General features: G+C 46.7%; 2 protein-coding genes across 4 annotated transcripts in view; one reads left to right on the forward strand and one right to left on the reverse strand.

Annotated features, from left to right (window-relative positions):
• The window catches only part of Syn3 (synapsin III), a 441204-nt gene that overhangs the window by 267215 nt on the left and 152959 nt on the right, over positions 1–21030 (reverse strand). The gene's annotated exons all lie outside the window — the stretch shown is intronic.
• Positions 1–21030, forward strand: part of Timp3 (TIMP metallopeptidase inhibitor 3) — a 52358-nt gene that overhangs the window by 27164 nt on the left and 4164 nt on the right. The window contains exons 2-4 of the mRNA XM_020168452.2: positions 12812–12894; positions 19631–19742; positions 20276–20397. Of these exons, the coding sequence (XP_020024041.2) occupies positions 12812–12894; positions 19631–19742; positions 20276–20397 (317 nt within the window). The remainder of the gene's footprint in view (positions 1–12811; positions 12895–19630; positions 19743–20275; positions 20398–21030) is intronic.

Consider the following 21030-nt stretch of genomic DNA (forward strand, 5'->3'; position numbering starts at 1 on the left):
ACCTTGGACTATTACTTAGAATCTGGGGAAAATACATGAATTAGAAGTAAAAGGTATAGTAAAATAACCTTAGGCACTTAAGTTGCAAAGGACACGTGAATACATCTGGCCCAACTTCTTTTTGTAGAATGAAGGGTGCTGAGAAGGAACTGACATGTCAAACCCAGAAAATGAATAGAAGAACCAGAAAAAGAATATAGCTCTTAACTCCAGGCTCAGGGATATTCTTGCTACTCAATACTTTCTGTGTAATAAGATCTTTCCCACTCCTCAAATCCTGTATTTCCATACAAGTTAGCACATTTAGGAGAGTTGGTAGTTAGTTATTAAATCACATAAAAATTAGGAAACAGAATCTGTTTTGAAAACACAGGGGCTTCTCCTTTAATTTTATATTATTGTGATAGTGCTTCACACGAGAGCTACCCTCTTAACAAATTGCTCACACTTGTGATTTTTTTTTTTTAATGAATTACAGCAAAGTCTTTAAGTTGAATGACCACAAATAAAAGGACCTCAATTTGGGAAGATGAAATCTCTCTCAGCTTTGTACACTGATCACTGAGCCCTGGGAAATTTGCATCTATCCTCAGCAATTAGAGAGCTAAAGATTGAGATGATGAGGGAACTGGGAACCATGTTATAGGTGAGTGAGGCCCATCAAAATCTGTGAAGATATTTATCCTGGAGATGACTTGGTAAACACGAACATGCTCTTCAAATATCTTTTTGTGTAAGCTCAAGGTGTCAACTTGTTGGCAAAGGCCACAGAGAGGCAGTGCAAAGGGGAATTTTCTTATAGCAAAAAAATGGATCCATAGGGGACAGGATGACCTAGGTCAGAGATGCCTGTACATTGGGCAGATTAACCCTGGGATGGGAATGATGAAAAAATTCAAAGGTGATTACACTGAGTAACTCTGAAAGTTCCACCCAACCTAGAGTCTGTGCAGTGAAATGTGCCCATCAGGCATGGTGGTTAAAGTGGGCTTCCAGAAGACAGGTGTGGCCCGTGGTGGCAAGCAGGGACTTCAGAGTCAGGTTACTTGGACCGACATGCTGGGTCCCCTACTTCCTCTTGTGGCTCTTGGGAAAGCCACTTATTCTTGGGAAGCCTCAGTACTACAAGTGGGGCTAAGGACAGCACTTAACTCTAGCATCTTAATGAGGCTCAAATGTAATAATCCTTGTAAAGCATTTATAGCTTGACATGCATAGTAAGTGCTTGATAAATGATGACCTCCATCATAGTTAGTAACAGTATTATAATTAGCAGTATGATCAATGGCAATAGGATTCTTACTTATCACAGGAAAGCTGCAAACAACCCCTAGTAACCATCCTCCTGCTTTTTGTGTCAGTGTTTGGCTAAATGGGTTTATTCTTGATACTGTCATCGCTGACTCTCTGAGAGCATCTGGCATATCATGGGATGTATATCCCTCTTTGCTCAGTGTTAGTGTCATTGGGAGCAGTGGTTGGGGTGTGCATCAGGAACTAACTTTTAATAATAGCTTATAACTAGCCCACCTTTTAATAATAGCCTCCAGTGGGCAGGCGAGTCAGAAGCCACAAGTCACATGTGGTCACTTAGGCAAAACACTGCCAGCTGGCAGTGGAGGAAGTAGGAAGAAGTTGCTTGTGCTATAGATGCTTTGTTGATGCTTTGGGCTTGGCGCTTGGCCTAAAATGATCACAGTGGCCATGATCAGGGCTGTGGTCACACTTGTGCCCATCATGACAGCCCTCCTTCAAAGAATGTAGAGGGACCATGCTGGATAAGGAGAGGTGCACTCTGGGTGGCCCATTATACCAGGAAGCATGACTCTAGTCTGATACAGGATGTCATCCTGACAGCTGGACAGGGACCCATATGAAATATGGAAAGCAGAGCCAGTTTGTGGGAGAGTCCTAAGAAGTCTTAGACATCACAAGAGTTTTGGGGCATTAAATCCCCCTCAAAGTTCTCACCATATCTGGTTTATGTAAGTCCTTGGAATTTCCTTTTTTTTTTTTCATTCCTGATATATTTGATCTGTTGGCTGAGCATTTCATATTTGTTGGTCGTCAAGAAGAGGAAAGAGAGTGAGCTTTGCGACCATGCATATTTGATTTCATTCCTAGTTCTGTGGCCTCTGACAAGTTCCTCAACCATCCTGAGTCTTGTCTTTCTGTATCCAATGGAGATAATGCTACATATTTTTCCAGTTAGTTTTAAGGATCAGGTAGACAATTTTCAAGGTGTTACATTATGTTTCACCACCTGACACAGTGTCTGGCACATAGCAGGCACTCAGGAAATATTTGCTGAATGTATAAGAGGCTCAGGTACTGTGGATTGCAAAGTGTTTTTCTTCTTTATCGCTGACACCATATCCTTCATTTCACTGCCAGGATAGAACAGGTTGTACAATACCAGGAGTTGACCTTATAATCCTGTCATTACCCACTTTGACCAAAGAGGGTAACAGTCAGCATTCTTTACTTATTTAAAACTGAGGTTCACCTGCCTCTTTATGAGGTGATTGGATCTTATCTGCAATCATTCCTCCACACCCTTGATGGTAGCTATTTCTGATAAACTGTCTTTGAGCTTGAAGACCTGTAGTCTGGGCATGTTTTTCTCATACCTGTTCTACCTGAGTGCCCTGGTATAGCAGTTGTCAGCTGATGGGGAGGTTGTAAGTAAGCCAGGGCAGGGAATGTCTGCTTGCAGTGGGACCCTCTGAGCTTGGTCTACCTAGTGGTATTCAACCTTCCTGGCTGAAGCTTGTGGAAGGTAAAGCTGGGGAAGCCTTGGTTATTTTAAAAGCCACCCAAAGGGTACATTAAAGACTTACCAGTGGTTTACAGTGTATAAATGCACCACATAGAGAGAACAGACATTGCTACTTGTTCAGACCACAGCCAAGCTCTGGCCCTTCCCTAGTGCATTGTGGGAACAGATTCGCTGCCTATCTGGTGTGCTGAGGAGGAGGACCCTTGGCTTTGCAGTTGTCCTGCTCCTAGTCTTATCCCAGAGTCCCTTGGCTCTCTTAGCAAACAAAATCCCAATTAGGAGAAAAAATCGAATGCTATAGACAGCTCCTGAGATGTTGCCAGCTGTTCTGCTCTCACAAATGGTCTGACCTGAAAGCTCTGAGTTCTGAGAACCATTGGAGGGTACGGTATTTTTCTGGGCACTGCTTCAAAGAGGCTCTGGTTGAAGACCAGGCTGCTATTCTGGTGGCCACTTGTGTGGGATAAAATTTCCCATGGGCCTCTGGGGAGGGGAAGGAGCCTTCATAGGAGGGTGGGGTGGGGTCTAAGCCCACTTGGCATGTGTGCTTCTATGGTTGTGAGCAAGTGGGTGCCCCTGACCCCTGGGTGGTTTTAGCTCTAGGGAGGTCATCATGAACCCTAGACCCCATGTCTCAATGAGCCACGGTACAGATGACCAGTCAAAACACTCAATGTAAACCCTCTCCATGAGGTTAGGGAGTTGAGAGGAGAAAGGGTGTGAGGGAGACAGAAATGCATTAGATCATAAGTGAAATGTAGAAGGAGACCATTGTGGGTCTGATGCAAAGTGGGTCTTGCAATACCCAATCTTGTTTCTAGGGGTTCTCAAGGTTCTGAGGCCTCCTGTGAGCTAACTGTTAGGTTCCCATTTGGGCATGGGTTCTCCTAGGGGCTGTGCACAGGAATGAGTCTTCACCACTGGCCACAAATAATAGAAACCCACCTGAGAATTGACACAGTCCCACACTGGAGTGAGACTCAACTGCAGAGCCTGCATTCCTGCCTATGAGTTTCATCATCCCCCAACCCTTTTGCAGGCTTCCTCTGTTTTTCTTTTGCATTCTGAGCTGGACTTTCCAGTCTCTAGACCTTTGTCTCTGCTGCCTGTTTCTTTCTTTCTCAGTTGGCTCTAGCAACTTCTCAGACCCTAGCTTGGGCAGGAGCCCCCATTTAATACATGTCCACAGTAACTGCAGCTGGCAGGGTGTGTCTGCTGCATACACTTATAACCCTGTACTATAATCACCTTTTTTCTTTTCTCACACAATGAAAAGAAGGTTCTGAAGGTAGGAATCTTGACTTCTTGCTTATTGCCAAATTCCCAAGACATGGCATGGGATTGCATTCACATCATCCCTTAAATACTTCTCAATAAATATCAAATGAGTGAATACATTAATTCCAAGTGTACATGATAGAAAGAGGAGAAGCAGGAGAAGGAGGAAAAGAAGGGAAAGAAGAAGAGGGAGAAGAGGAGATGGGGATAGAAGAAGGAGAAGCAAACAGCAGCAAAATAAGGCCAAAACTAAAGTACATGGCAGAGGGACACAAGACAGGGATATGGGCCACAGGTGTCAGCCTGACCTGCTTTTCCTTGCTCCCCCAGGGCCTCTGCAAGGAGAGAGGGGGAGAGGCAGGTCTAGGGGAGCCTTTGCTGGGGACTTCCAAAGCTGCCTTTGGTGGTTTCCTCACTTCCTTTAGGCTGCTGAGCCCGGGTCCCCATCTGTTAGTGGGTTTGGGTACTGTCCTTCCACAAAGGCATGACAAGTTCGCCAGGGCCTCCTGTAACAGCGTCCTGTGACTCACCTGTTTTTGAGTGTGAATCTTCAATATTTGGAAACAGGTTCTCTTTTTGGCCTCTTAGATCACATTTTCCCTGCCTCTTCCTTTTTGTCTGAGTAATTCTTAGGAGCTGGGACTCCTGACCTTTTCTCCAAGAGACTAAACACAAAACCATCCTCATCTCATCTTTTCTTCTACTACCTTGGATTCCCTCTCACAGCCTCATTCGTTCATTCATCCAGCAGATGTTCTGGGGACTCCTTGCCACATTCTAGGCGATATGCCAGGTGCTGGCATCCAGGAAGTCCCTACCATCTAGTAACTAGGGATGCCAGTGATTGCTAAAGAATATCAGGCGCTGTAAGAAAGGGAGGGAAGCCAAGCAGGAGAGAGGATGGATTGGCTTGGCCTGAGGCAGGCTGAAGTCTTCCTGGGGCAGGTGGCATTTCAGTTGGGTGGGGCTTGCGGTGAGACAAATGTGTGGCACATGCACGAGGAGGACATACAAGCCCCAGTGGTTCTAATCAGGTTTGGTGAATGTGTTGGGTGGTGAAGCAGCCACTTTACTGGTCCCTTGCAAACCCATGTCACAGAAACACCATATCCCTTCTCAGATGAGAGTTCCTCCATCCCCAGGTGAGTCAGCTCAGCATCCAGGAACCAGCCAGCCCTGGGACTTTAACCCTGTCCTGAACAAAATGATCCATATCTTTCTCCCGAATTGCCAGTGGCCCAGGAAGCAATTAAAGGTAGCTGATTTTAAAAGCAGTTAGATTAGAAATTTGCATTAATCCCGAAGCTAAGCATGTACCTACTTGGTGGCTGTTACAATTTTACCTTTTATAGTTTCACAGTGAGGTCATTACTTAAAACCTGAAAGCAAGAGTGTGATGGAGATTTTGCTTTGTGTCCCTTTTGGGTCATCTCCAAGTTCCAGGCAACTTGACCTTCTGGGCCTGTGTTCCCTTCCCTCCCCTTTCTGGCCCCTTTATTTCATACACAACAGACGTCAGCTGGGCCTGAATGCTTCCTGCACCGCTCAAGCAGAAATGCACAGTGCATACAAGGTGAGGAGAGCCAGGGGCCCACTCATGCTCCTCCTCCCCTTCCTGGAGGCCCAGGACAAGGCATTCCCAGGACAGCCTTGCCTGGGGGACCCCAAAACACATGGAGGGCACTAAGCACCAGGAGCTCTGGGCAGGGAGGTTTTAATAGTGTTCCCTGAGATGGAAACTTGGTTGAAATGATTTGCAGCTTTCCAGATTTTCTGAGTGTGTGTGTGTGTGTGTATTTGGGTTTATTTTTAGCTGCGGGCGTTCATTTCTTGCCAAAAAAACCTACTTAAATAAAACCAAGATTAATATTTTTACTTAACGGAAAGAGTTAGTCAGGACTGGCTTTGAACTGGAGTCTGCTTATCTTGATGGGGAGTGTATTTTAACATCTGGCCTTGGCTTTGACATCAACAAAAAGGGTCTTTGAAACTGACAAGAGAGAAGGGCCCTGGGGACCAGGGTAGGATGCAGGAAGAGCCTATTTGTGGGGGGCAGTGGGGGAAGAGCATTTTCCTGGAAAGGCGGGAAGCCAGCCCTGTCTTTGCTGGGAGCCAGGCTGTAATTCTGCCTCATTCCCAGCCAGTTCCTTACCCTCTCCTCCCTCTGCTTTCTCTGAGTTCAGATGCAGCAAACACAGTTTCTTCTGCACAATGGGTCCAGATGCAGATGGGATGTTCCTGATGCCCCTCACCTGAGACTGATTCCTCCCCCTGTGCCAGGTTGGCTCTTGGCTCTGACTTTTATCTCTGGGCTTGCCTGCTCTCACATCATTTCCTTCTCCCACTTCTGCCCCCTGAGTTCCTAGGGGCCTCATTGATCTTGGAATCCCTGTGGGTCAAGCACAGTACCCAATAAAGGATGGATGGACAGCTTATCCGACCCTGCCAACTGAGAATAGTTCTTATCACCTTCCGATGGAATGAGGCTCAAAAAGACTTGCTCACTTACCATAGATTTCATAGGGGAACTATTTATTTGGCAGTTCTGGGGTTTGAACTCAGGGCCTTGCACTTGCTAGGCAGGTGCTCTACCACTTGGGCCACTCCATCAGCCCTTTTTTGTGTTGGATATTTTTGAGATAGGGTCTTGTGAACTTTTGCTAGCCTTGAACCACAATCCTCCTGATTTCTGCCTCACAAGTAGCTAGCATTACAGGAATTACAGGACCAGTGCCCTGCCACAAGAGAATTATTTCTCTGACTTTAAATCATTCTTCTTGTGTGTATGGGACTTTATATGTGAAATCACATTTAACTTCATGCATTTGGCATACATTAAATGCCTGATATGGACCAGATACTCCTCTGATTCTTCTGAGTACAGCAGTTGCTAAAACAAAGAACTTGCTTCATGAGGCTTACACCCCACTGGGGAGAGACAGTCAATCAACAAGCAGGTGAAAATACAATATGTCAGCAGAAGCAGAGTGAGGCTGGAAAGGCATGGAGGGACTGAAGGATGTTGAAGGATGTGCCCAGCTCAGGAACTAGACCCCCAAGACAGGTGGTAATCGAACAGGTGAGAGAGAGAGCTATGCACAAGTGAAGAAAGGGTGTCCAGATGAGGAAATTACAAGGTAAAGGCCCTAGGGGTATGTTTGGGGTATTGGGGTGCAGGAATAGAGCAAACTGGCATTTCCTGAGGTAGAAAGGCAATCGGGAGCTCAGGTGTGGAAAAGGCCTGTTATCAGGCACTGGGCATTGGATGAGTTTGATGTCTTACTAGACTTCCAGGTATGAAAATAGACTAAATGTTGACCCTTGGACAGATGAGTAAAGGTCATAGGAGTTCTAGGTTGGAGGTTGCAAAACTAGTTGGAGTTGTCAGTTGTATAGGTTGAATTGCTAACCACAAGCTGGATATGAATAAGAGGAAGACTTAAGAATCCACTGCTGATTGCACTGGATCTTGAAAGATCATAGGTATTTTGGACCAGAGCAGTTTGGGGATCATTGCAAAAACCCTTGGAGGTTTTCGTCCACAACTTATTTGGTGCACGGGAAGTGACTTGTGCTAGGTCAAGGTTACTTGGTGTATGTGTGTTGTCCTTTCTAGTGTGCTACGGTTGCTTCTCTAGGATTTTTTTTTTCTTTCTTTCTTTTTTTTTCTGACCTTCCAGTTTCAGAGACTTTTTAGTGGAATTTGGGCAGCTGTGGTTGTGGTGACCAAAAGGCTAGGAACCAAAGAAACTGAGGGCAGGCCTCTAGGTCTCTCTCCTGTACCTTTAATTGCCGCAGCCCTTTCTGCAAACACAGACTTCATCAAGATCCTCAAATAGGCAGCAGATAGTGAGGAGGACCTTGGAAAGGACACTGGAAGTGGTGTTGGAGGTCCTCAGGGGTGAGAAATGCCAGACTACAGCATGTCTGGACTCCTGTTAAATGCTGATGAAGATTTGTTACTAATCAGTATGTGTGTGTGTGTGTAAGAGAGAGAGAGAGAGATGGGGAGAGGGGAAGGTTGACCATAGGAGTGGCGTGGGAATTGTTGGGGGAACTTATCAGAGGTCCTTCCTCCTAGGTACCAATCCTTCTCTCTAGTTTTCAGCAGGGCTGACACTGGGGGTGGGTACAGTATAATTATGACTTATTTTGTGACCTGTACAAATCTTGTGTAAAGATTTTAAAGCAGTCTCCTTTCCTGGGAGCCCCGCAAATATTTTTGCCTTACTGGGATGCATAACTGCTCCCAGGGTACCTGGTCTTCATTTCCATAGTTGAAAAATGAGGACAACAAGCACCATGATCACCACCTTACAGCACCACCTGAGGACAGAGTAAGATGACATGCACACAGTTGTTATTATGTTCCAGTTCTGTTCCTGTTCCCAGCTTGCAGCTGCAATGCCAGAAAGGCCTGGAGCTGATGGCAATCAGCAGGTGGGCAGCTAAAGGAGCAAGGAAGCCTGGCTTTATCCTCATTGGACAGGCTATAGTGCAGGATCCCATCCACCTTGGAGCCTAGCATTTTAAGGGAAGAGTCAGGCTCCCATAAGGCTCCTCGTATTTGATGGGTGAATTTGGATAGCTCTTGACCGCATGCTAAGATGGGTGAACCCAGAGTCTGAAGCTGATATATAGTAACTTGGTCAAGGGATCCTTGTTCCCCAAACCAACCAGACTGGCAGCTTGTTTGCTCAGTCCTCTAGCCTACTAGTAGGAAAGTCCAACCATCAAGTTGGGGGAGAAAGGTCTGGATTTGATTGATGATGGTTGGGTGGGGGGGGGGTTGGAAGGAGAAGGAGGGAGGCAGGGGCCAGCTCCAGCATGTCTTGTCCTCCTCTGAATATGTTGATGAATAACAGATGTACAGTTTCTAGAGACATACCAGTAAACTGCTTGCCACCAGAATTGTTTTCATTTAAAACTTGTGCTGATGTGGTCTACATTGGTAGGGCTAGATGTGGGGGATGGAAAGGGAGAGCGATGACACAAAGTTATTATGTATGGAAGACCTGCATTGTTTGCATTGTTTTTTGAAAGCCTTCCTCCAAAACAAATATTTAAAAGAAGAGAAGAGTTCAATATAGAGATAGACTTTATGCTTAGATCCCTAGGTCTGTGATACTCTTAAGAGGATCCCACATGTATTTATAGATCCATGTGTGCCTGTTTCACACACACACACACACACACACACGTTTCCCTTTTCTTTCCTTTTTTGTGGTGCTGGGATCAAACTCAGGGTTAGAACATTCTGGGCAAGTGCTCTTCCACCAAGCCACACCCTCATCCCCTGGTCAGTTTCTTCTTAGATGCTTTTAAGTTGGAAATACAATTCATTATTTAATCTCTTCTTTGTTTCTTTTGATCTCCATACCTCCAAAAGCCCAGCTTTCCTTCCTAGGAGCAGAAGAGAACACAGAGAGAGACTCAGAGGCTGAGTTTCAGGATGAGCCTCCAGGGCTTCTGTCTCAAGGCAATTTGTCCTTTAGTCTTTTACTTCTAAATCTTGTCTCCCTGCTAGACTGTAATCTGTGGAAGCAGGAAATGGACTTCTATTTCTTGCTGTCACCCCCACCAGACCTTAACCCAATGTTCCAGACACAAACCTAGTTTATGCCCAGGCTGGCTTAGCTGGTAGAGGACACTGGGTGGACAGTGTGGGGACATTCAGCTGCATAAACAAGAATAAAGAGAACCTGTGTCCAACCTGGCTCATCTGCAAAGCTGGCTTCATAGTTGCCACTTCAAGGTGGAGGGAGCTGCTGGACATGCTGCCAGTCCCAAATTTGGAAGCTGTCTTTTGTTGCTGTTGGAGGCGATGACCTCTCTCCTCTTTCCCTCCCTCCTTCACATGGTCCCTGGACTAGGGAATGCCCTGGGGGGACCCTTACTGCCAAAACAAGAAAGCACAAAACAGCACAGATCTGAGTTACAGGGAGAAACTGAAGCAAATAAAGACATATTAATTCACAAACCAAATAGGCGAATCTGGGGTTGGCCAACGATTTAACTTGGAAGGACTTTGTGAATCTATTTGGGAGAGCAGAATGTTATTTAATTTTAGTTCAGTGTTATGAAGTTTTGTTTTTGTAAGGAAAATGCTGGCGTGGCTTTGACCCTTGGCCATCTCTGCCTCAATCCTTCTGGACCATAAACACCAAGTGTTTGACTGGTCTTGCTAGGCAGTTCATGGACTGTGTGTGGGTGAAGAGATGGGATGGATAACCATGATTGAGCAGGTTCTCCAGGCCTGAAAAGACCTTGTACACTTGTTCTGACCACTTCATGTATTCCCCCACCTCTAAGAATATTTTAATGAGTTTCCCTTTGTTTCATCCCAACAAGAACTCCCAAGCCTTAGCATGTAGTGCTTCATGATGGAGCACAGACAAATAGCAGAGACATTGTGGTAGTGGTGGCAGCACCGATAAAACACTAATAGCAAACACGTGGGCTTGGGATGGACTACACTGTTCTCAGTGATCGTACTTAACCCTCACAACAACTTTGTCAGGTATTGTTATCGTTCCTGTTTTTACAGATTAAGAAAGTAAGGCTCAGAGAGGTTTGGTAATTTCCCTAAGGTCACATGATACTAATGCTAGGATCGAACCCAGGCAGTCAGGCTCCAGAGTCCAAGTTCTTCATGTTGTAACAAGTATATATATTATTATCTGATATGCTAATAAGTATATCGCTTGTAAGCCACATGAGAGGCATTGGACCAAGAAAGAGAGATTTATGAGGAAAAAACCCCAGGGAGGCCACACAGCAATGGAAGGGACCTAACTCTATTGTAACTTCCTGATTACAAAAGCTTACTGTTTTCACTAAACTATTCTCTGATAAAGAGGTTGCAAAGCCATTTCAGAGTAAAAAAAGAGTTGGCTGGTTTTATGTGCAGAAGCTTCCAGAAGTACCCAGCTTTATGGGGCAGGACTGCATAAGACATGTTATGTCTAAATCAAGTCAAGCCATTTTCAAGCCAGGAAAGGGTAGGTGCTGTTATTTGCTTTTTTCCCTAGGGCAGAGCCTCACTTCCCAGATTACCTTCCATGATAATGAAGCATCAGAAGATGAGGTCAGATCAACTCAGAGAGCATCATAGTGAAATCTTGGCAGACCTGCTTTCTGCCCAACAGTTCAATTGTGACAACCTGCCCATGGGGCTGGTGTAGAGGAATTGGTCTCTGGGGCTTCTGGGAGGATGGCTCGCTGCCAAAAATGCTGTTGCAAAGTGAGACACAGAGGTGGAGGCAGAAACTTCGGGAAGGTTGGCCTGGGTTCTTGCCAGCCTCTCATTTTTACAGCAGACTTGGAAACAACCACTTGCCTCCTCCTCATTTGAGCTGCCTCAGTTCAGTTGCTGACTTTGCCAATGGACTCTGTTTTGCCATCCTTGGCAAGCAAGGTCCAGAGGGGCCATGGATTCATCTAAGTCCTGACTTCATGTCTGACTGGAGGGTAGGATTCAGGCTTATGTGGAAAGGGAGCCAATGGGGATGGGGAATTGGTTCCTAGTAAAGATTTAAAAAAAATAAAAAAGGAGATAAGAGTCAAAGAATTTGGAAACATTGAGGGACAGCCACAGTGGGAAAGAATAAGGGCACTACCAGAGTGTGTGTGTGTGTGTGTGTGTGTGTCGGGTACTCAGTTTAGCAAGCGTTTCTTGTGTATCTACTAAAAAGTGGAATGAGGGTGTGTTTAAAGTCAATATTTGAGTGAAGTGCAACTCGAAATAGTCTCTTACAGCTGGAAGAGTTTAATTTCAACTAAAACCAAGCAAATCCCACTCCATTCCTGTCAAGGTACTGGTGTGGAAACCTCTACTCTGTTCTTACAGCAGTACCCCCTTCAATCCCCTTCCTTTTCTGGCTAGTTCTTGTTTTTAGTGACTTCTTTGACTAAGCCAATGAATGTTACTCTGGAATTTCTGGTTTTCATTTTCAAGACCTGGCTATTTACTTCTCCACGTGCTGACTTTACAAGTCCTTGAAGAGTACTCTTGGGTGCTTCTTTACATAACATAGAAAGAGAAGGCACAGCCTCTTATAATCTCAAAGTCCTCTCTGTCAGTTTCCTTATCTACATGACATGGTTGCCAACACTGCCCTTGTCAGGTAGCTAAGAGGAGAATGCAAATGGAATGACTACTACACATAGTATGTGTGCATTAAATGGAAGCTCTTTTTATTCTAACAGTCCTTCCATAGTTGGTCCATTCCACTTTTGGTGAGGATGATTTCAAAAACGTTTATTTAATGAAAACTACATCCAAGACGAGGTCAAGTTTCTTATGCATCATCTCCCCTAATTCCTTCAGGACATCAGACCACTATGATTACTGTTTTATAGAAAGCTACTTCCTTGCCTCCAGTTACAACTGCCATGAACAGTGGGGCTGGGATTGGTACTGCTCAGCCTGATTCCTGAGATCCCACACCCACCAGTCCTAGGTTCCCATTGAACTAGGTTCTGTTGCATCGCTTGTTAACTAGGTGCTGGGCACAGGGACCTAGCAGAATGCTGTCAGGGGCACTGAGAGAGCTGGGGTGGATCACAGCCCTATGGATGTGTCAGGACATGGAAAATTTTACATATGCCAAGGAAGACTTCTGGTTGAAGTTGAGGTTGGGGTTAGGAAGGGCATCCTGGGGGTGAGCTGGCCAGCCCTGAGATGATACTTTCAATGTGGTTCAGGCCTTCATAACCTCCTCCTTGTCTTTCTTTTGACACTCTCTTCTGCAGTGATCCGGGCCAAGGTAGTGGGAAAGAAGCTGGTGAAGGAGGGGCCCTTTGGCACGATGGTCTATACTATCAAGCAGATGAAGGTGAGTGATGTCATTACTGGCTCCAGCAGGAATCCTGGGTTTTTGCCAGAAGAGTTGTGGCCAAAGAAGGTCCAGTGGTTGGAACTGGGATGTGTGTTTGCTCAGTGTTGAAACCCCAGCCAACCCAGGAAGCTGCAGCGGCAGCAGGGAGAGAAGGTGGCTGCTTGACCCGGAGCCAGTGCAGGTGGAGTCACTCAGAGGCTTGTTAGGAGGCTGAACTCTGGATCCAGATGGCAGATAGCTTTGTTATTCAGTAACCCTGTGATCTTGGTCCAGTCACCTTTCTCCTCTGGCCTTAGGCTTTCCAGTTGTGAAATGAGGGTGGACCATATGGTCTCCATGGGCCCATGCGAGCTCTGATTTCTGGAATTCAGCAGTGCCTACAGGTCCCATGCAGTTGGTGAGGCTATGCTGAAGGTCTAGACCCTTCAGATATTCACTTTGAAACTGTGCTGAGCACAGGAGCCTCATCCCCAGCCCTCTTCCCTCATTTCCCCAGGGTCTTCCTGCATCTCTCCTCTAGTTAATCAAAGCTTGCTAACCACTTTCACATCATTAAACCTGTCCCTAAAACTCTAAACAGCTTAGAATGATGCCTTAAGAAAAAACATTAAAATCTGGAGAACCTGAATCCTAGTCCCAGCTCTGCTTCTAAACAGCTTGCTGACTAGGCCTTGTTCCTTTTCTTGGGCCTCTGTCTTGCCATCTTAATAGTGCAGGGTTGGGCTTGGTACCCCTAAGCCCTTCCAGCTCATGGATTTGAGGTAAGCCAGGATGCTGGCTGTGTCACTTCTAAGCAGAAGCTGGTGGTGGCTGCTGGGAGGGTATACTTATGTTTGCCTCTGCACATCAGCCTTGGGTTTAACTTTGGATCACTCAGTAACCCGTCCACCCCCTCTTTTATAAGCGCCTCCCTACATGCAGAGCTGGGGAACCCCTGAGGAAGTTCTACCTTAGGATACAGTCAGGCTGGGAGAGAAAAGGCGAACATGACTAGTCAGAATCTCAAGGTGGCATGTGCTGAGGTCCATGTGAACTGCCAGTTTTTTTACTTGCTGGTCATATTTGTACCCCAGCCATCAGGGCAGGACTGTCATGCCATACATACTTGTTGAATGTTTGCCCATCTAATGGGGAGTGAGGGTGAGCCCACAGACTTAAAAATTCCCCCAGAGAAGACAAGCCTTACTGCTTGTCTTACAGGTGGATTTGAGTGTGTGTGTGTGTGTTTTGGGGAGGGGAGTTGACAACAGCCCATGTGTGATACCCAGCCATCCTGGAGGCTGACCTCCAGGCGTTATTATTCTTGTCCTATGGCCTGAGGCTGGATGGACCAATTTTGTGGAACCTGTTGCTTTGGATTCAATTTTGGAAACATCCACAGCCTTCTGGTTATGTAATGTCCAGAGTCAGCCCTGGCCAGTTGCCCTTGGCTGCCCGAGCTTGGTCATGAGACCAAGCTTATGTCTTCAGATGGCCCTGGGGAGAGGAGAGTGGGCAGAGGTGGGGAATGAACAAGAGCAACAACAACCCAAAAAACCCACTTTGCAACCTCTGGCAGCTGGTGAAGGAATGCCTGAGCTTTAGACCAAAGCAAAGGCTCTGAAAATACATCCCCCGCCTGTTCTGTGACAGTCCTCACGATTGGACACTTTGTGGCCAGCAGGGAGCTGCAAGGGAAATAGCTTTGGAGGCAGGAATTCCTAAGCCAGCCTAGCTTCCCTCCTACCTTTGAACCTGGAAGCCAGGGTGACCTGAGACCCTTCCTGAGGGCACAATTGTCCCATTCCCTCTTGGCACTGTCAGACCAGTCAGCAGGGCTGTTTAGAAGCCAGGTAACATTTGCTCACCCATCAGCCTCTGAGGCACCACCCGGCTGGCAGGCTGAGGATCTCAGTTCATCTTTCACCTAGGTTCATTGTTGTCAGGGGTTTGAGCATCAGACCTAAAACTCTTCATTTTACTTCTGGCAGAGGCTCAAAGGGGAAGTTGATGTGCTCAGAGTTAGGTATTTATGTATGGGCAGATTTCATTCCTGAGCTGAGGTATTGGGATCTCTTCCCAATGCTATGCATTCTTTACATGACTCCCTACATCTCTCTGCCATCTTGCTTTACTCTAGCCACATCTTATGTCTTTTATGAACGTTGACTCTCCTTCTGGCTCAGTATTGTGACCCACAAAGCTAGTCAGTGCCTTTCTAAACAGAGAGGTTACCTGCAAATCAGAGCCCATCCATCTGCCCCCACTCCTTTTCCCACTTTCTCTGTGTTTAGCACCAGGCAGTGAGCTTGGGTTATAAAGATGATGCTTGTCACAATTAACATAAGACTACAGCCAAATAACATTTCTTGAGCGTTTGCTATGAACTCAACATTCTAGTAAGCCTTTACATAGATCAGCCTCAAACCATCATTGTAAAATAGATACACATTATCCTCTACATGGTGAAGCCACTGACATTTGGAAAGTTATGGAACAGTCAAGATCCTACAGCTGGAAACTGGCAAACCAAAGCAAAACTCTAAAGTCTTCACCGTAGGGTCTCTGAGGACAAGGAGGTAACAGAGCAGTGGGCAGCAGGTTAATTCACCATTTCCACATAGTTTGAGGGTACTCTTCATCCCCTTGTGTCTAGTCCCTCAGGTAGAAACTGGAGGTCAGCTTGGGTTTGTTGGTGTGCGATCTAGCTGCTAGCTCTTGATGTGCAGCCCGCCAAAGGTGTGTGAGAAAAGTCTTTGGAGGAGAGAAGTGGCAGAGGCCTGCAGGAGGTTGGCACTGCTCCCTGGCAAGCCTTGTTCTTGTGGATTGGAGTCTACCCCAGAGCATCAGGAGGGGAAGCCAGTCCTCCCCTTGAGCAGGACTGTGAGAATTTAGAACATAATTATGAACCCCAGTCTTGTTGACCTGATGACAGGCACAGACCCTCCCGTCTGCTAACTTCACAGCCACTCACTCTCTGGCATGCCCTGAGTTTGCAGAGACCCCAGCTGTGTTGGTGAGGAGGCAAGGCTGCTAGGATGTTGAAGGAGCTGACTACAAACCCACACTTGGAGATTAGCTGGGGCTGAGCCATGGTGCAAAGGTGGAAGTTTCCAGAATTAGCCACTGTCATCTGCAAGGACCTTATCTCCCATCGGGACCATGGGAAAGCAGTCCACTTTGCCAGAGCTGTTGTTTGTGCAGTAGAGACATGCTCTCAGGCAGGCTGCAGAGAACAGCATGTGGGGGACATTATGTCCTAGCAGGTCCCAGGAGGATCACAAGGGGACGTGTGCTAGTCATGTGCTTTGCATGTCCTGACTGTGGGCAGAACAGATCTGCTGGGCAGTTGCAATGCTTGGCCTGTTGCTTGGTGTTTGTCTAATCAAATGAGCAGCAGCAGGATTTTGCCTTTGCAGCTTCAGCTGGAAGCCTCTCTGACCCCCCAGCCCACCCTCAGGGAACCACTCTCCTCCTCCCAAAGCTTGAGGCTCTTTATAGTGTAAGACTCCTACCTTGCCCTCATCAGGGACTGACTCCATTTTCACAGGCTCTGTGTGCTATCCAACCACTCTAAAAGAAGCACCTTGTACTTCTTATCTCGGTCAGGTGCCTAATGTCTCCAGACCTCAGTTCCTAGGTCTGTAAGAGTAAGTCGTGGATTTAAATAAGTTCAGGATGTAAACCAGCATCCTGCACAGTGGTCACCTTTGGCAGGCACGCAAACAACATCTAACTTCTGGGTCGTCCTTCATGCAGTCCAGAATGAAGGTCAGACTTTTCATCAAAGCATGCAAGTGGCCCCGGACTCAGAAACTTCTTTCATACATGATTTGCCCCTGCAGGCCAAGGGAAGCTAACTTCTGGTGCTTTGTGTAGAAACCACCAAGAAGAGGAACTCTGAGGCATGCAGAATCCAGCTGCTTCCATCTGAGGCTCTGAAGCAGCTTGGACACTACTTCTGCTGAGGGATGAGGTTGGGCAAAGATACTCGGAGAAACTCCTCACTTCTCTGAATGGCAGTGCCAAGTGCTATTCCAAGACATTTAGTTTTTAAAACCACCATAGGAAGTAAGTGCTTTGCCCCATTTTACAGATGAAGAAACTGAAGTCCAAAGAGGTTCAGATACTTTCCAAGTGGCTAATAAGTGGCAGGGACAGATTGAAAGCCCAGCTGTCAATCTCTAGAGCCTGCATCACGTCATGTCCTCTGTGATGTTGCTTGGATTAGGTGACCTTTAGCATCCTTACCTATTCTAAGATTCTATGATTCTCCCATTTTAAGACATTATAAAACTATTCTAAACCACCTAAATTTGTCAAACCAATTCAAAATCTCTATGATTGCAGACATAGTGATACTTTTAAGATCCATAATTTGATCAAGAAATGATTATTATGAGAAGACAAAAATGAATAACGTCTACCTTTACCATATCGTTACCTTCAGAATTGACTCCAGCACGCAGTGTTGTGTTTCTTAGACCCAAGCATCTATAATGTAAAAAACAAATCCTCCCCTGTGCAAGTTATAGCAGCAGTGTTAAAACACAGGCTCTGTCAAATGTCAAAGTTGTGGGGATGCCCCACTGATTTAGAAGAGTCAAGGTCCTACTGCACACTTCAAGTCACTGGACACCCAGAAAGCAGAGACATGGCAAAGGAGAAAGACTAACACAGAATGAACTGAGTTTCTGATAGTCTGGACCCCAAAGACCTAGAGCAAGTCTTAGGTGAAACATTTGCCAGAACCTCAAGGAACATTTATACCGCAGTGAGAAGTTGCTGGGCACCAAAGTCAGAGCGAATGCTCCTTGTGTGCTGTACACAACAGTGTGCACACAGCATATGTAAACATGGCTCCTGTTGAGCCTGAGCGGCACTGTCCAGCAAGTGAGCATGGCCTGACACGTGCTCCCCTGTGGTGTGACTGAACTCCAAGTGTAGAGAGCACTTCTCAAACTGTTTTGCTGCATTGTTTCCTTGTTCTGTTGACAAGCCCTGGAGCTGGAGGAGAGGGGTCCAGGAGAACACCATCCAAATCCACTAGAACAGCGCACCTCTTTATGAAGGCAGAGGCTCCCAGACTCTCTAGGTTCAATAGACAGCCTCATTGATGGTAAAGGTCCTGTGGACCATCCACCCCTACCAGCCAGTCATAACTTAAAAGAAGATGAGGAGAAAAAAACAGCCCATTAGTCTGAATAGGAGACATTCGTGAGGCACCAATGAGGTGATGTCTGGCTTTGTATTAATTTCTATTAAAAAATTAATAACGCATGCCAGCGACTAAAGTAGGGGCATTGTCCTGCTATAAACACTTGGGACAGGCCCAGTGACCACTGCCATCCAGGGCTTATGTACTCTGAGAACTGGAAGGACAATAGGATTGGGCCATGCCTGGGGCACCACTCCCACCCTACCCCACTCACACAGTTAACACTGTGGCCTTGGCAGATCAGGTCTCTGGGACACTTGTAGACTTGACCTGGAATCACAAAGTGGACTCAGCCTCTGTGACAGTCACGCCAGGCATTCTGGCGTGAACACACTGTTAAAGGAGCCACAGGAGTCACAAATGGAAATCCGGAGACCAGCAGAAGGCATTTGCTGCAGCTGATATCCCTGGCCCTGAGCTCCCAAGGCTGTAGGGAAGATGGCGTAGGATGCTGGTTAAGATTCTGACTCTTGATTCCCTTATTTGAAATTTTCGCTCTGCTATTTACCAACTGTGTGGCCTTAGATGAGTCACTCTACCTGCCTGTAGCTCAGGCTCTGTATCTGAAAAATGGGTACCATGGCCTCATAGGCCGTCCAGGAGACTCAGTGAGCTCATATTGCAGCAGTCTCCTGACCATGGTACTGTTGCCATTTGGGGGCAGATACCTGTTTGTTCTGGGGACTGTCTTGCATATTGTAGGAGTTTTAGCAGCATCCCTACCTTCTAGCCACTCAAAATATCTCTTGACATTGCTAAGTATTGCACATGCTTCCAAGGGGGGCAGCCTTGCCTCCAGTAGGAGCCACTAGCTTATGGTGTACATTGAAAGGGCCAAGCATCAGCGATTTCACATGGTTCAACTTACTCATCATTAAGCTGAGTTTTGTATCCATGTTTATGTGCTTCTTCTAGAGTGAAGGTACTCAGTGCCTTCACCAGATGCTCAGAAGAGCAAAAAACATGGAGGATGCCTGGCCCAAGTTCACCAAATAGAATTTCTGTCAGACTCCTTGTCTTAAAAATGTTGTTTGTGTGCCTACTTCCTTAGGCTCTTATGAAGACACTATAAGTGAGAATGTTGTTCTGTATACTGGCAAGTGCCACTGATGTCACGTGGAGGCTGGCTGGCCTCTCGGGGCTTAGGTGGACAAGGCAGGAGGACCTTTTTCATAGCAACTTCTTTGGATATCTGAAAAGCTGTTGGATTCGAGAAATGTGTAGGTGGAAAAATGTTGTGGGGCAGTTGGATGAGATGTGGTGCCCATTTTTCAGATACAGGGCCTGAGCTACAGGAAGGTAGAGTGAAATGTGTAGGTGGAAGAGTGTTTTAGGGCAGTATGCCTGGTGGGGCAGGAAAGGCTGCTTGGAAGGGATCAGAATGGCTCAGGAAAGAGGACAGGTGAACTCTTTGAGGTGGCGGGGGAGGAGGGAAGGAGACCCTGGGATGGTGGTTCCTTGCATACAGGAACCAAATTTACATAGATCCACTTTCTGGGCCCAGGCCCACTCTTATGATGTTTCATGTGCCCACAGATGTACCGAGGTTTCACCAAGATGCCCCATGTGCAGTACATCCACACGGAAGCCTCTGAAAGTCTCTGTGGTCTTAAGCTGGAGGTCAACAAGTACCAGTACCTGCTGACAGGTAACAGCCAACTCTAGATAAGGTCCCAGATGCAATGCTCCCTCACCTGACAGATCCGCATATCTAGCTCAACCATGTTCTGAGGACTGTAGCCATGTGTCCCCTGAGAGCTTGAGGCTCCCACATTGAGGCTGGCTCTCAGCCTTAGCCCAGCACAGACCCTATGGAGCTCATAAATTAGTGGTTTCTTAGCTTAACTGTAAATGTAAAAAGGATTGCCAGTTCTGCTCCACCTCATGGTCAACCTTTTAGGTCTGTATTTGAGAGTTCTCCACTTTTAGGTAATCAGTGCAGTAAAGGAAAAAACTAGAAAATTAGGAGGGGAGCCAAGAGTTGATCTGTAGTCCTTGCTCCAGGACTTAATGAGGTTGGGAGCTTCTGCAAATCGCTTACCCTCTTAAGTTCATTATCACATGGAAAACAGTCCAGATGATAGTTCCTTCTAAAAGGTGCTGGGGAGGATGGCGGTCAAACCACAGGTCAGGCAGGGCTCTGACACAGCATGTCTCCCTTTGCCTCCTGTCCTCCTCCAGGTCGTGTCTATGATGGCAAGATGTACACAGGGCTCTGCAACTTCGTGGAGAGGTGGGACCAGCTCACTCTTTCCCAGCGTAAGGGGCTGAACTACCGCTATCACCTGGGCTGCAACTGCAAGGTGAGCCCCTGGGAGTGGGGGAGGGAGCTGCCCCTGGAAGCTTCAGCTCCTGCTGTGCTGGGCAAGGGGCCTTGTGCAGAGAAAGCATGTGTGTCCTGGGCAACAGGGTGGTAAGGAATGCTGTCCAGACTGGGCAGGGAAGAAGGTGAGAGGAATGCCTTGGCACCATAACTTGTCACCTTCATGATGCTGGGAAAAAAGGCTCTTTAGCATCCCTGCTCCTCTGGGCAGATCAGGGCTGTGGCAAGTGTAGGGTCCTTCCTTACCTTGATGGGTTCTGCCAACCAGTCCCAAGTGGGCCACTCTGGCAGGTCCCTTTCCCCAGATGGGCAGGTTGACTTAGGCTCACTGACACCTGCTGTTGCCAAAGGTCTCTTTCACCAGATGTAACCCTTTTCCCAAGTATAGGCTAGGCCTATGGCTTTCTTTCTGCTGTGGGAGGGAGTTGGGTCACTCTCCCTTAGTCCTCAGAATAACACAGTGTGGTTTTAATTCTATTATGCCCATTTTACAGGTGAGGAAATAAGAGACTCAGGGAGATTAATTAACTAGCCCTAGATCACACAGTGTGCTGACTCTGATTTCCAACCCAGGGCAGCTAGACTCCAAAATGTATGCTTTAATCTTTCTAAT

Source organism: Castor canadensis, chromosome 8 (assembly GCF_047511655.1).
Source record: "Castor canadensis chromosome 8, mCasCan1.hap1v2, whole genome shotgun sequence".
Taxonomy (NCBI): domain Eukaryota; kingdom Metazoa; phylum Chordata; class Mammalia; order Rodentia; family Castoridae; genus Castor; species Castor canadensis.